Genomic DNA, 14,872 nt, shown 5'->3' on the forward strand with positions numbered 1-14,872 from the left:
GTAAATGCTTTGAAGGGCTGTGAAATACTCACAGTATGAAGTGGAGTGAAGAAATGTAGTGAAATTTACCATAGTTATAAGTGGTGTATAAATACCCAGATGTTACCTACGAGTATTTTGGTAATAAAATATCACGTTTCTCAACTGGTTAATATATTTATATTGGTAGAAAAAAAACCACTACATAAGACGTACACGAGATGAAAAGTAAAATGCAACCAATTCTCCAATGCAGGCTGTCTTTCTGTCTGGTTGAAAAAATCCATTTAATTTTTATTAAAAAAAATATGTTTGTTTTATTCAACTGAAATTTAAAATATAAAAATATTTACAATATAATTTTCATGAATTACCTAACTAATATATAACTACACTATTTAAATTTACTTATCTTTTCCATTACCAATTTATACTTGTTTTTTTTTGTGTGTATGGTTTTGATTCACGACCAGTTTTATAACTTTTCGTTTATGGGTCATTAAAATTGAATTTGCTTGTTTGCCTTCTGTATTTTGTATTTGATTTGTATATCGTTATGCAATGATAACCTGCTTCACACTATGCCCAATCGTATGTGTCAAGTGATGTCCGTCATGTTCTCTTTCATGCTCGATTTGCACTTACACAATTTCAGTGCACCAATTTATTATTTGCTTCATTTGATCTACTTAAATCCTGTATGACTGGGCAGCCCATGGAATTACGTTTCATTGTATCATTCGTAGTGTTGTATGGCCGTTTGCATACAACTGGAATCGCGCTATTTTTCGTTACTTCAAGTGTTTATGTGTTCAAGTAGACGTGCACTTCGCTGTGTTTTTGTGTGTTGTTTGCGTGACATTCGCTTGTCACTCGTTTTATACTATTTAAATAATTGCAAACAAGTACTCTTGTCATTCGATAAATAACGACTGTCGAGTGACTTTTCTGCGCAGCCTAGGGATAAAAAAAAACGTATGGAAAAATCTGCGTATATTTTCCCATTATTTTCCGCGAATGTATAGCGCTATTCCAACGAATGGTAGTCCCTTCACGAATCACGCTCTTGGGATGACGGTGGAATACATATATTTGAGTTTCTACTTGCAGAACACTGATCTGATTTTATTTGTAACGCCATCAATTGGATCACGAGCTCATGGGAGGGAGTCTGTTTTGAAAGTCGTACAGTTCTGGTCAGTAATATTATCTCTCTTTCAAGTGCGTTGCATTTTTTATCTAATATTCGGATGAAAAGTTTTTATTCGACCGTACCTGATAAATTATTATACATCAGTGAAATTAGTAAATCTATTTAATAAAATGATAACATATTAATGCCTAATGCTGTTCAATAGAGAAAATAATTCTTGCGCTAACCTAAACGAACTCGAAGTAGTGAAATATTTTTAATCGGAACTGTACCATTGTGTCATTGGATGGGTAGTTGGAATAATCGTTACCATCGAATGCCGCGAATTGTGCAAGTTCATTTGGAATCGAATGTCAACTGGCATCAATTGAACACTGCGGGTTTTCCGAAGGATTGAATGAAGTGGTGATGCGATGTGCGGTGGTATTTTTATTGTCACAGTTTTCCAGAAGTTGGTTCAGCGACAGCAAATCCAGTCCCAGTTGAGACTCGTGAGTAAATCAACGAGTGCAGAGTATCATATAAATCCGTTGATTTTAAAACAAAATTCAAGCATTATGCCATTCGACACCTGAGAATATGAATTTACTGGAAAATACAAGGGGGTTTCTGTTGCAGTTATCCGGAAAAAATATGACAACTCAGTTTTCATGTTCCGTCATAAAATATCATGCTTGAAAAAATAGCCAGAGAATTGATCAAACTTTGAATTAAACGATTAACAGTATGGTTTTGCAAAGATTATTCTGTGCTGAATTACTAACGGAACTAAAGTGTATGTTATGTTAATATTGGAAGCACAGAATATATTAGTATTCGAAGTAAGAACAAAATTATTTATTTAAGAACCTCAAATAGGTATTTGGAAAGTAATTCGCTAAATTTAACATTTTTACCAAACAGTTTTCGAATAATATGTTTCGTCAAGCGTGCCGTGGACTTTATTGCAGATTAATAAATCTATGCAATTCAGAGGGACTTTGAGTTTCGACATCATGGAACCATCGAACAACACAATATTGGTTTTGCACCATATTGAAAAACGGTATTCAAAAATTAATCAATTAAAAAAATCAATGAAGATTACATTGAATCTCTTCTGTAAACAACTGTACTAGATTTTCGCTTCCGGAACGTAGCGCTAAACAAACGAAACAATTTTCATTACTATCGCAAATTAAGTAACCGACAAATTACGAAAATGAAAACTATTTCTTACGTACCGTGAAGAATTTTTTTGAATTTATACCTTACAGGTTATGTACAGAGAAATATGCAAAAGAACTTTGCGTCGTTGCCGCTAGTTGAATTTGTATGAAAATACATTCGGTTTATTAAGTTGATTGCGAATAATATACTGAATTGCATATTTAAAAATTTAAATGTAGCAGTGATCTAACGTTGTTCGAATATCGTCCATCTTTGCAAATTCTTGCTCGAACTCTCAAGGGTTTTCGATAACCTCCAATGCAAGAAATTACCGCAATTTTTTTTGCTTCAAACGCCTACAGACGAAAACGAATGGTTTTGCTGACGTATTACATTGAGTGGTTTGGAACTGAATGATTTGGTAATGCGATATCGTTGCTGAAAGCAAACCAAACCAGACTACCGATTGCGATTTGATGAATGGTATTAGAACTCATAACTTGAGAGATTCTACTGCAAATGTACTCAATGTTACCAACGGTCAATGTAGCCTAACACGTTGTAACAAATGGTTGCCACGAGCCATTTTCTGGGCAGTGTGCCATTTGGGTTAACAAATAGCTGCCCGGCTGAGTGGCCAACGGATCGCCTATAATTCAAACACATGATTTCTGCCATTGCCTCATTCCACTCGGCCTGATATGTACCTACCAGCATGCAACTGTGTAGTTATTCAAACTAAACGACCCGCTCAATTGATGGCCAGCGTTTTCCGGGCTTCACTTGCACGTTTCATGTTTTTTTCGAGAGTTAGACGGGATTTTTCGGATCGACAATCATCCCATGCGCCTGGATGTTTTTTATTTTCCCTTGCGTTGCTTATGTTGGATAGGAATGTGGAGTGAAATACAGGAAACTGAAGAGAGGAACATCATAATATAGGCCGCAGGCTGGTACTGTATAAATCTAGATGAATATAAAATCAAGATTTACAATTTATTGTCCACGCCGTGAACACAGAGTTCATAATAATCGAAAAATATTCCGGCATACACTGTACACACTTTGTTCTCTGCACGGATACCAACGCATTATAGTTACCCAGTTAGAATCAAAGTAGGTTACGGGAAGCAATATGCGAATTCACGCATATCCTGTTTTTGCAGTGTGCGTCGATTTTACTCCTGCAGTTAAGCAAAATGAAAGTTGGACTAGATCTTTTGGTTTGATGCATTCTGTACTTTTGCTGGTTGTGGTTTCTACAACTGAATTCAGTGTGCTTGGATTATTTTTTACTCAATTATGTTTTTTGTTGGCTCAAAAGAAAACGGCAATGGGCGTTTTAGGATGCAACAAAGACCAATATTTGTTTTGTCATTTTTGTTTTCTTATGTTAGTTTGAAATATCTCAGTCGATGTATGTACGTTGTGAGCAAATTCCAGGATCGTACCAGATCTCACCTATACACAATGTGTTTGTCTTTTTACATCTTTTTCCTTTTTCTCTCTAGATTTCAGTATGTAGTATATGTTTTTTTTAATGTTTAACTTAGATAAATTCTCTTAACTAGTACATGCGACAGCTTAGCTGAGCGTAGATAACCAAAACGAGTAGCATAACAAATGACCTATGCTGCAATAAAATATGGATGTTCCTCTGCTTAACCATTGATATACTGTCTGTAAGGAAGAAATTTAGAAAAAAAGAAAAAGAAAAAAAATGCAGTTTAGTAGTGATGGAGGCACATTAATTTTGCAGTTAAACGGGCACATAAATTTCTGCACTTGCGAAAATCGGATCAAGCTGGTCGGAAACACACGAACATACGCTCGCAAGGACCAGACAACCAAATCGAATCGAATTTTTCCAGCTGGAGTGCATGTTTGCGTTTCTTGAACGATAGCGAAACAGTCTTGCGTGATGTCGAACGAAAATTCGATCGATAGATTCCTTCCGCTCTAATGCATCCCATTTATTTTTAAGTATTCCTCCAGGGTAGCGATGAATGTGACTTCAACTGATTGAATTAGTCCAGTTTAGGAATGATTTCCGATAAGATGTATATCAGAACCGAACCTAAATTCAGTTGCTCGAAGGATTTTCATAATAAAATTAATTGTTGAATCCCGATAACATATTCTATCGTTAAAATTTCGTTCACCGCAAGCAACTTACCATCAAACAGCGACCCGGCAGATGATGTGACAGCCGATGCAGAAGATTCTCCTGCGAATGAAATAAATTAAAACATATGGTTATGTGTTTCGTCGTTGATGTTGTGTTTTTGGGTTATTCGTTTGCTCAAGTGAAATTACATGTAACTTTTTCAAATACATGATATCGTAAATAAACATTGACTCTCGCTAAAAAAAAGCGTTGTCATCAATAGTAAATACCGGCTTCGTTGTTGTTGTTACTGTTGGTTGTAATCATAAAGGTAAATTGCACTTCTTGACACTAGTTTAACGAACGGTTTAGCTTTTTTGGACGCAAGGGAACCAACTTTCCTGCATCACTGGTTTTATTGAATGAAACTCACTCTCTTTCACATGAGATGGCAAAATAAAGAATCATTGATGTTCGACGATTAACAATTAAAGATTTTCTGTGTAATGTAATATTGATAATGGTTGTCAGTATCAAAGAATTTTGGCTGCTATTTGGTTTTGAACCTGACATACACTAAATAACTTGTGAGATTTTATTGTATTTTGTTCACGTTTTCCACATTAAGAAACATTTGCTGTTTCAGCAAACACTCGGTTATAGTTTTCTAGCACATTCTTGAACTCTCTAATGATGCCATTATGGTGCAACGGTTTCGACTTTTTAAAGATTTGGTTTGTTCGTTTGTACGTCGTCATTCGTATTTGTGAGCAGTAGAAGTAGAGCATTAGTTTTTTGTTATTAACATCCTGAATCGTCCAGAGGAGCTATATCTTGAACTGTGTTGAACTATATAAGAAAGCAAATTGGATTGAATAGTGGCAAAATGTTGTTATCAACTATTGGAAAATTAGTTTCTAAAATAATAAGGTTACATTAAATCATGTTTGATCAAACGTATGTACCTATGTAACGGGTTCAGTTGAGAGACCTTTTGATTTTATTTACTGCTGTTAAATTTCATCTTGCTTCGATTCTAATGTTCGGTTTTGAAGTTACAAGGTGATAAATATTGCAAATTTCCAATTGTCATATTCCAGGTGTGCAAGTGCACAATGGTAGTTTTTTTCACGAGATGTCTCTGCAAACAGAGATTAGTTCACTGTCATTCTTGCCTTGCGTCATTTTTGCCTTTATCTATAGAATGCTATTAGAATAGCTGGAAAAAACTGACTTTCGAACGAAGCCTTATATAACCAATAGGGTTATATACCAATCGACTCAGATCGACGAGATCGGAGAATGTCTGTGTGTGTGCGTGCAACTTTCAACGAGCTTTGTTTTACCATAAAATTTTCTCAGAGATGGCTCAACCAATTTCAACACACTTAGGCTCGTTTGGAAGCTACTATTTGGCCATTGATTAAGTTTGAAGATTAAATGGCTGTCATTTTCGGTTCCGGTGGAATAATGGAATAGGTGACGTGACATTTTGCGTACTCAATTAACTGAGTCGAATGGTATATAACGTTTGGCCCTCCGGACCATGTGCTATGCTTTTTATATGCGAAATACAAAAATTAATATGTCAAAGTTATGATTTTGTTTCTTTGCATGTTTAAGCCATGACTAGAGAAATTAGCATTGCTAAGAGTTAGTTACTAAATAACAACCGATGGCTGGACGTTCCTGCCTGTGAAATTTTTTTTTATTCAACGCAAAATCTTACATCGAAAAAATGTCTAAGGAGTTTCAGTTTCTTCATATTTTACAGCAGACGACAACTGCCAAATTTTCATAGTAGAAAGATCTTACGAAGAGATATGGTTAGTGATAAAACCTTGAATTCTTAAAATAGAAAAGCCTTGAATGCTTAAAATAGGTGGGAAGATAATGTCAGAAACATAACTGGACGCTTTTCCATACATCCGAATATCGATAATCGCTCGTACTAATTCAATGATTGTGTGGATTTTGTGAACTTTCAATGTGTCACTTGTTTTCTAGGATTTGTAATTCTCAGTTTGGAATTAATATGACATTTATTTTAATAATTTACTTGTTAACCCTGTCTCGAAAAAACAAACTGAGATTTATAAGATTATCCACAAACTGAATTTTAGAATTGTAAAATATGAATTATTGATATCCACTCGCCAAGTTCTCTGATTCCTTCAAAAATTCATGAGAAAAGGTAAAGTATTATTCACTTTTATACTGATATGGTATGCACTTCTATAATACCTAAAAAAGAATGAACAATTTCGCAATAGGCGAGAAAATCAATTAAAAACAGCAAAGTTATAAATGGAATGACTAAATTGACCGTCTTTAACAACATGCGCAAATGTGTCTCTCTCATACCTTATGATAAAAAAAGAACCGGAATTTTCATTTTAAAATTCCCGCGCTTGTCCAATCGGTAAACTTTTATTCTCTCAACGTTGGCAACACTTTTATACACATTCTGTCAAATTTTGACGCATATCGCACCATTAGTTTTTGTTTGGCGTCTATACAAAAAAGTTGAAAAATTTACGTGTGGCGATTTTTATAATGGATGAAAATTTAGAACAACGGCTCGACTTCGAAGCGCCATTCGGTCGATTGTTGTGCGGTTTCGACGTCATATTCATAGATCCACACCTCATCACCAGTTATGATGCATTCGATGAATGTGGGGTCACTATCTGCGTTGGAAATCATCTCTTTGGTCACAGCAACACGACGCTGTTTTTGAATGAAATTCAGCTTTTTTGGCACCAGCCGAGAAGCGACGCGGTTCAAACCCAAAACATCAGTTAAAATGTGTTTGGCTGATCCATAAGAGATGCCCAACAACACAGCAATCTCTCTAATCGGTACAGAACGATTTTGCAACACGATTTGCTTCGCCGATTCAATGTTTTCTTCAGTAACAGATGTTGTTGGGCGGCCAGGGATCTCATCATGATCCAAGCTTGTACGACCACCTTTGAAGCGTTTATACCACTCGTATGCCTGTGTTTTTCCTAGACACGATTCACCAAAGGCCTTTTCTAACATTTTCAACGTTTCGGAACACTTAAATCCATTTGCAACACAAAATTTGATGCACGCACGTTGTTCTAAATTTTCATCCATTATAAAAATCGCCACACGAAAATTTTTCAACTTCTTTGTATAGACGCCAAAAAAAAAGCTAATCGTACGATATGCGTCAAAATTTGACATAATGTGTATAAAAGTGTTGCCAACGTTGAGAGAATAAAAGTTTATCGATTGGACAAGCGCGGGAATTTTAAAATGAAAATTCCGGTTCTTTTTTGATCATATAAGGTATTAGTCAATTTAATATACTCATGGTTTAGAATCATTTATAGCCTTCTATAACCTCAATCATTACCATACCTGAATCGGCCAGTATTATCCGAAAATAACGTTTTCGTTCGGTACATCAGCAAAGACATGGTACTTCGGTGCCAATTTGCAAATAGCATTAACTTTACGGTTCAAGTTGAACTGTTTAAGTATGCACTAAGCAGTTCAATTTGAACTGCTCTGCACTGAAGAGTATAAGACGAAACGTAAAGAAAAGCTGTTATAACCTGTTTTACTAGTATTCAAAACGTGTTGATTGAACAAATCAAGATCAATCAGTTTGCATCGGTCATGTCAACTCGGAAGGGTTAAAGGGTATCTCCAAGGAAGCCGGCGGTGAGTGAATCGGATGAATTTGCGTTGGATAGATCCAATGCGTAGATTATCGTTTTGATAATAAGATGAGTAGACAGCAGCGCCATATTCAAGCGTAAGGCGCGCCATGGAGTCTGTATTTCAGATCATCATACATAGCCGACGCAGAAAATGAATTCTGGTAGCTTAGAGGCTTTGGAGATAGTAAATTCAGTTTGCTCCCTAAAATTCAACTTGAAATCGAGAAGGACACCAAGACACACATTCCGGAACAGTTTTCCACCATTCTGCGGATGTTAAACCATTTAGTCAAATTGTTCAATTATTCTAATGAGAATTAGTGAATTTGATAATATAAAATAGTTTGAAAATATCGGTGAAAGGTAGTTTTATACAATTGACAAATTGAGACCATTGAGACAGAGTAAAAATATAAGCGGTCCATGATGACTTATTTAAGGAACTCCACAGGTAACAGCGAATGGTAATGTCGTGCAGGTTTGTATTTTCGCTATCATGTCTTGGCCAGTAAGATATGGTTGACGTCATGTAGCGATTGAGCGGTCGTTTGGTGTTTTTTTCCAGGAAGCAGGGTGAATAGATTTACGATAGATCCTTTTAGGTATGAATTGGCAATGACACAATGTTTGCCCATAACATTACTGTTATTATTAGAATGTAGAACTCCGATTCAGGTTCAGAAACAATCCAATTTAGGTTCAGAAACAATTGATTACAACTGGATCACTATCACAAATACTGAGTAAAAGAGGTGGATGCAGTGATTATTGAACACTTGTTGGATATTTCTTGGATGGTAGCTGGCGTGGAACAAAGATAACATCCAAACTCCGTAAAAATAGCGGAGAGGTTGAACGCTTGTCGCCAAGCCATTTCGGATCGTCTACAAGTTAAGGAAAAGATTCAGAAGGTGGGGTAATGGGTTACTTATGGGCTGAACGACACACAACAGGAAAACTCGTAACACGGTGTGCGAAAATTTAGCTTTCTCCATAAGAAACAAAGAGATTTTTTCACCGGGTAGCGACGAAAGATGAGAAATGGATCTAGAGAGTCGAGATGAGTGGAATGGTATATAATACCAGGGCTCCTATCAAAAATCGGGGTTTTCCACCAATCACGGAAACTAATTTTTGAATCGAGTTCTATCTGTTATATAAATTCGGCTCAGTCCGTCGAGATAAAAAAATGTGTGTGTGTTTGAAAGTGTATAACTATGCAAAAAAAATACGCACTCGATTTTTTCGTAGATGGCTGAACCGATTTTCACAGACTTAGATTTAAATCAAAGATTTCTTTACCTGCCTTTGAATTTTATTGAAATCGATCTCCGGGTTGAGAGGTAACAGGGTAGAATATGAAAAAAAAGTGCAATGGAAGTTCTCAGGGACTGATCAACAAATTTTCACAAGCTTAAGTTCAACTTAGAGATTCAAAAGAAATGTATTGTGATCTAATAAGTTGATAAAGAATTTGGTTCAGGTCAAGTCTCCGGCTCCGGAATTACGGTATGTAGCGTGCTTGAAATTCCAACTCGTCATTTGGAGCGACAATGCAACAAGAAATACATTCTTCTAAATTTAATTCAAAATTGTTTCAATTGGTAGATTTGGTTAGTTGCTGGTCAAACGAATCGATTTCGGCTATACCAACTCCCAGTTTTCGCTTCCGGAAACTGTGGTCAAAAATTCAAACATGAAAATCACTTCATTTCCTAAAGACTGCTTAACCGATTTGCACAAGAGTAGAGTGAAATGAAAGGTTTTATCTGCTCACAATCTGATATTGAATTTCATCTGGTTCCGACTTCCGGTTCCGGAACAACTGAGAGAAATATGTGCAACTTTGTAGTTTAAAAACAATTTTTTCTATGAATCCTTTAGTAATATCTATAGAATGATGAGTTATATGAGAAAGGTATCGTTTCAGTTTCGTTGAAACAATTTTGAGCGGAACGAAAAATATTTCAAAAGTACATATACACACGAACATTTGTCTATTTTGTGGAGCTCGAGTTTAATGGTACATAACACTAGGGATATCTGCCGCTCCGACTAAATAATAGCTACTGTCATTCTCCTAGTGAATTCCGGCCTATCATTTCAATCTATAAGTCAATAATATACAAATATTTTCATTTGTACTAGTCCTTAGTTTCGGGATACGGAAGCATCGGAAGTAGTGATCCAAAACTCCAAAATAAATCTTGCAGAAATTTTTCATGCAAACGTTAATAGCAAAGGCAGCTTTACGACAGTAAGCTTAAAACATATCTTTAACTTTCTCATATAGAAAGGCTATGCAATCAATGTGAAAACCGACTTTTTAACCGAGGTCCGGCGGGCAGAATTTCACATACTATTCGACTCAACTCGACGAAGTGAGCAAATGTCTGTGTGTGTGAAAGGTCTCATGATCCCATGATCTGCTATTGAGTTTCATCCCGATCAGACTTCCTGTTTCAGAGATACAAGGTGATATGCACCAAAAAAATGGAAAAAATATGCACATCACTTTTTTCAGAGATGGCTGAACCGATTCTCACAAACTTAGATTGAAACGAAAGGTCTTATGATCTCATAGCCCGCTATTGAATTTCATTTGGATTCGACTTCCGGTTCTGGAGTTACAGGGTAACATGTGAAAATTAGAAAAAAAATATGCACTCAATTTTCTCGGTAACGGCTTAACCGATTTTCATCAACTAAGATTCAAATGAAACGTCTTATAGTTTCCTAAAAATGTCTTGAACATTTTATTCGGATCCGACTTCGGTTCCGGAACGAAAGTGTGGTAAGTAGAAAATTACCAATTTCATAAGTATTTTTCACAAACGATGGTCAAAAACAGATAAAAATCCTATAATACTATCTGGTAAATTCTTCTAGTGTGCAGAAATTGTTAGTTTGTGGGCATAAAAACCTTATTCGGCACTACTGGTTCCCCCTTTTCCTGTACCGAAAGCACCGAAAGTAGTGAAGAAAAACTCCAAAGATAGAACTCACTTCGATTTCTCTGCGATGCTTGAACCGATTTTCACAAATTGATTTAAATTTAAGCTCATATTGTCTTTAAGGCTACAATGAAATTTCATCCAGATCCAACTTTCGGTTCCGCAGTTACAGGGCGATGAGTGTCAAAGTTTTCAAACCTCCATAGGAAATAACAATATGTACAACAACGCTACGTGCAACGTGGAAAGAGAAAACACAAACGATGCGTGCTTTGTTCAAATTCGTACACGCTATAAAGAAAACGAAACTGTTACGAATGTTTTATACTGCTGATTCATGCTATTTTGCTTGACTTACGTTCGCTCAATTGATTTAATCGAAATAGAGCATGATATAGTAAGTCTATGTTTCAACTAGGTTCAAAACTGTTCCAATGTGTAGGTCATAGGGTAAGGGCTCTCTATTTCATCTCATTTGTAAGGACGTTACCTTAAGAACCTGATTTAGCCACCAAAATCACTACGATTTGTTCATATTTCTGCTTAATTCGCCTTGCTCCACATTGGGAATTGATTCACATTTTTTGGAAATTAAAATAATAATTAAAAAATCCGCTAAAACACTTCTGATATATTCACTACTGTGCTTCTAATTTCATCTCAAAGGTTTTGTATTCATCTTATCGTTGGTCCTTTATTCATCCCATAAATTAGCAATTGCGACAGCAATCAAAACCAAAATATTGCACTATTACACTCTCAGGTTCAAAATGTCAGAATTTTCCTTAAAAAGGGCCTAATGCCAACTATGACACAACACACGATATTTAAAAATAAAACAGTTTGGAATCATTTCGACGTTTAAAATTTTTTTGGATCGTTTTTATTACCTTTCGTTTCAAATTTAAAGTTTTACTCTGAAGTTAATTTGGAGAAATTAGAAAAAAACAAAAATAGAATTGTTACTATTTAGGCATTAGCCCTTTTAAAAACAAAATGTAGAATCAGAGATGCCATTCATACAGATTTATCTGTATTGTATAGATTTTTGCGTTCGCGTTCGTTAAATCAGATTACAGATTTTCTAAATTTAATACAGATTTGTAAAGGTTCATAAAAAGATTATTTAAAGAAAAATACGACCTTGAAATTCTTGCCACTCTCTTGTTTTATAAAAAATGAGAGATTAATATTTATTTTCAAAAACGCCTCCTTCTAGTCTAAATGTCGATTCTCTTCAAATTTCGTCATTGACCGTCTCCCCTCATGTTAAGGACACTTCTACGCACTTTCCCCCCTGAAAATATCCTAATGATTATTTCTGAAGAGCTTCTTTGTGCCAAATTTGATAGCAATCCGTTCAGTAGTTCCGGAGTTGCACCGTTACAAACTTTACATCTCCTTTTTAGAGGGATGTACTACATCCACCCAACACGAATCCCCTAAGTTGCACAAAAAGTTTCTATGGTCTTCAAAAAGTATCGATTCTCGTCAAATTAAATAATTTTTTTCATGACCCCTGTTAAGGATAGTTGCTACGCTCTCTCCCCCATGAAAATACCCTAACAACTATCTCTGAAGAGCAAAAAGCAGCTATGCCAAGTGTGATAGCAATCCGTTCAGTAGTGTCGGAGCTATGTCGTTACATCCCCCTTTTTAAATGCACTTGCTACATCCACTCCCTATATCTATCATATCTAAGGTATGGAAAATGTTTGCATGAACTTCAAAAATAATCGATTCTTGTCAAATTTTATGATTTTTTTCATGGCCCCTCCTGTTAATGATACTTGCTACGCTTCCTCCCCTGTAAAAACACCTTTATGACTAATTGTGAAGAGCAAGAAATAACTGTACCAAATTTTGTAGCAATTCGTGCAATAGTTCCGGAGATATGCCGTTACTAACATTACACTCCTTTTTTAGAGGCACTTACTACACCCGCTCCCCACAGAATATCCTTATAATCTTATCTAAGTTGTGCAAAAAGTGTTTTCAAAAAGTACCGATTCTCGTCAAATTAGATAATATTTTTAATGACCACCTTTGTTAAGGACACTTCCCACGCTCCCTCCCCTAATGGAAATATTCTTATAACCATCTCTGAAGAGCAAGAAGTACATGTACCAGGTTTGATAGCAATCCGTTTAGTAGTTTTGAAGTTATGCCATTACAAATATTACACCCCCCTTTTTAATGACATCTGCTGCATTTATCCCCCATTAAATTATATCTACGGTATGCAAAATGTTTGTAAGATCTTCAACAAATATCGGTTTTCATCAAGTTATATGAATTTGTTCATGACCGCCCCTTGGTTATGACACTTGCTACGCTCTCTCCCCCCATAAAAATACGCTTATGACCATCTCTGAAGAGCAAGAAGTACATGTGCCAAGTTTGCTAGCAATCCGTTCAGTGATTCCGGAGTTATGCCATTACAAACATTACACCCCCCTTTTTAAAGGCACTTGCTACATTCACCCCTCATATAATCATATCTAATATATGCAGAATGTTTCTATGGTCTTAAAAAAGTATCGATTTTCGTCATATTAGACAAATTTTTTCATGACCCCCCTGTTAAGAACACTTACTACGCTCCCTCCCTCATTAAAATATCTTTATGACCATCTCAGAAGAGCAAGAAATATCTGTGTCAAGTTTGGTGGCAATCCGTTCAGTAGTTTCGGAATTATGCCGTTTTAAACATTACACCCCCCTATTTAAAGGCACTTGCTACATTCACCACCCATATCGTCATATCTAAGGTATGCAAAATGGTTCTACGGTCTTCAAAACGTATCGATTCTTGTCAAGTTATATGAATTTTTCCATGACCCCCCTTGTTTAAGACACTTGCTACGCTCCCTTCCATATAAATATACTCCTTAAACCATATCTGAAATACAAGAAGGACCTGTGCCAAGTTTGGTGGCAATCCGTTCAGTAGTTCCGAAGTTGTCGCGTTACAAACATACAAACTTACATTAATTTATATATATATATATATATATATATATATATATATATATATATATATATATATATATATATATATATATATATATATATATATATATATATATATATATATATATATATATATATATATAACGGTAACGGCTCCCTATTTCATCTGAGCTCCTATTTCCATCTCATCCCTTCACCTCATTACTTTGAACATGAATAATATTTTACAACCTACCTGAACCAAACTGTGAAATGTTTTAAAATGATTATAAAAGCTATTGTCACACTTTCCTATTGAAAGAAATGGTTTTAAGTTTTTCGTTTATCGTTTTTTTTTCATTTAAAATAAACTCACTTTTCAATTTAAGACACATTTTCGTCTCAAGATTTACATGTTTCTGATTATATACTAATCGATTCGTCTCAAAACATGATCACTTTTTCGCACAATTACACTACCATTGAATGCTGGATGACTTCATAATTAGTAATGTTCACTTGCCACTTGTTTAATTAACGATTTAAAACTTCAAAAACTACCCGACAAACAATAAAAGTCTTTAAAAATATGAGATGAAAGATTTTCACTTAGTTCATTTGATTGCGCTTTGTTTTCATCTAATTTGATTTCGCAAAGTTGCCAAGTTTTCTCATAATGTTACAAAAAATAAATGGTTTTTCTTCTTCAAATTATTATCAAAAAGTATATTTTTGGAATCCTTGACCTTAGGTTCATTATATTATTGATATTAATACTTCAATAAAACTGTTTTTGCTTCGAATATTACCAGAAAGAGCGTGTTAAATACTAATGAAATAACCATTGTGGCAAATCTAGTAGCACTGGTTTCATTCCGCTATA

At 35.3% G+C, this 14,872-nt stretch overlaps 1 protein-coding gene across 5 annotated transcripts in view; it reads right to left on the reverse strand.

Annotated features, from left to right (window-relative positions):
* Positions 1-265: 265 nt before the first annotated feature.
* Positions 266-14,872, reverse strand: part of LOC131439455 (zwei Ig domain protein zig-8-like) — a 436,989-nt gene continuing 422,382 nt past the window's right edge. For all 5 annotated transcript variants that reach the window (XM_058610477.1, XM_058610475.1, XM_058610474.1 and 2 more), the window contains 2 exons: positions 4,458-4,508; positions 266-3,961 (listed from right to left, as the gene is read on the reverse strand). In XM_058610477.1, coding sequence (XP_058466460.1) covers positions 3,849-3,961; positions 4,458-4,508 — 164 coding nt within the window. In that variant the 3' untranslated portion in view covers positions 266-3,848. The remainder of the gene's footprint in view (positions 3,962-4,457; positions 4,509-14,872) is intronic.

The sequence above is a fragment of the Malaya genurostris genome, chromosome 3, assembly GCF_030247185.1.
Source record: "Malaya genurostris strain Urasoe2022 chromosome 3, Malgen_1.1, whole genome shotgun sequence".
Lineage (NCBI taxonomy): Eukaryota > Metazoa > Arthropoda > Insecta > Diptera > Culicidae > Malaya > Malaya genurostris.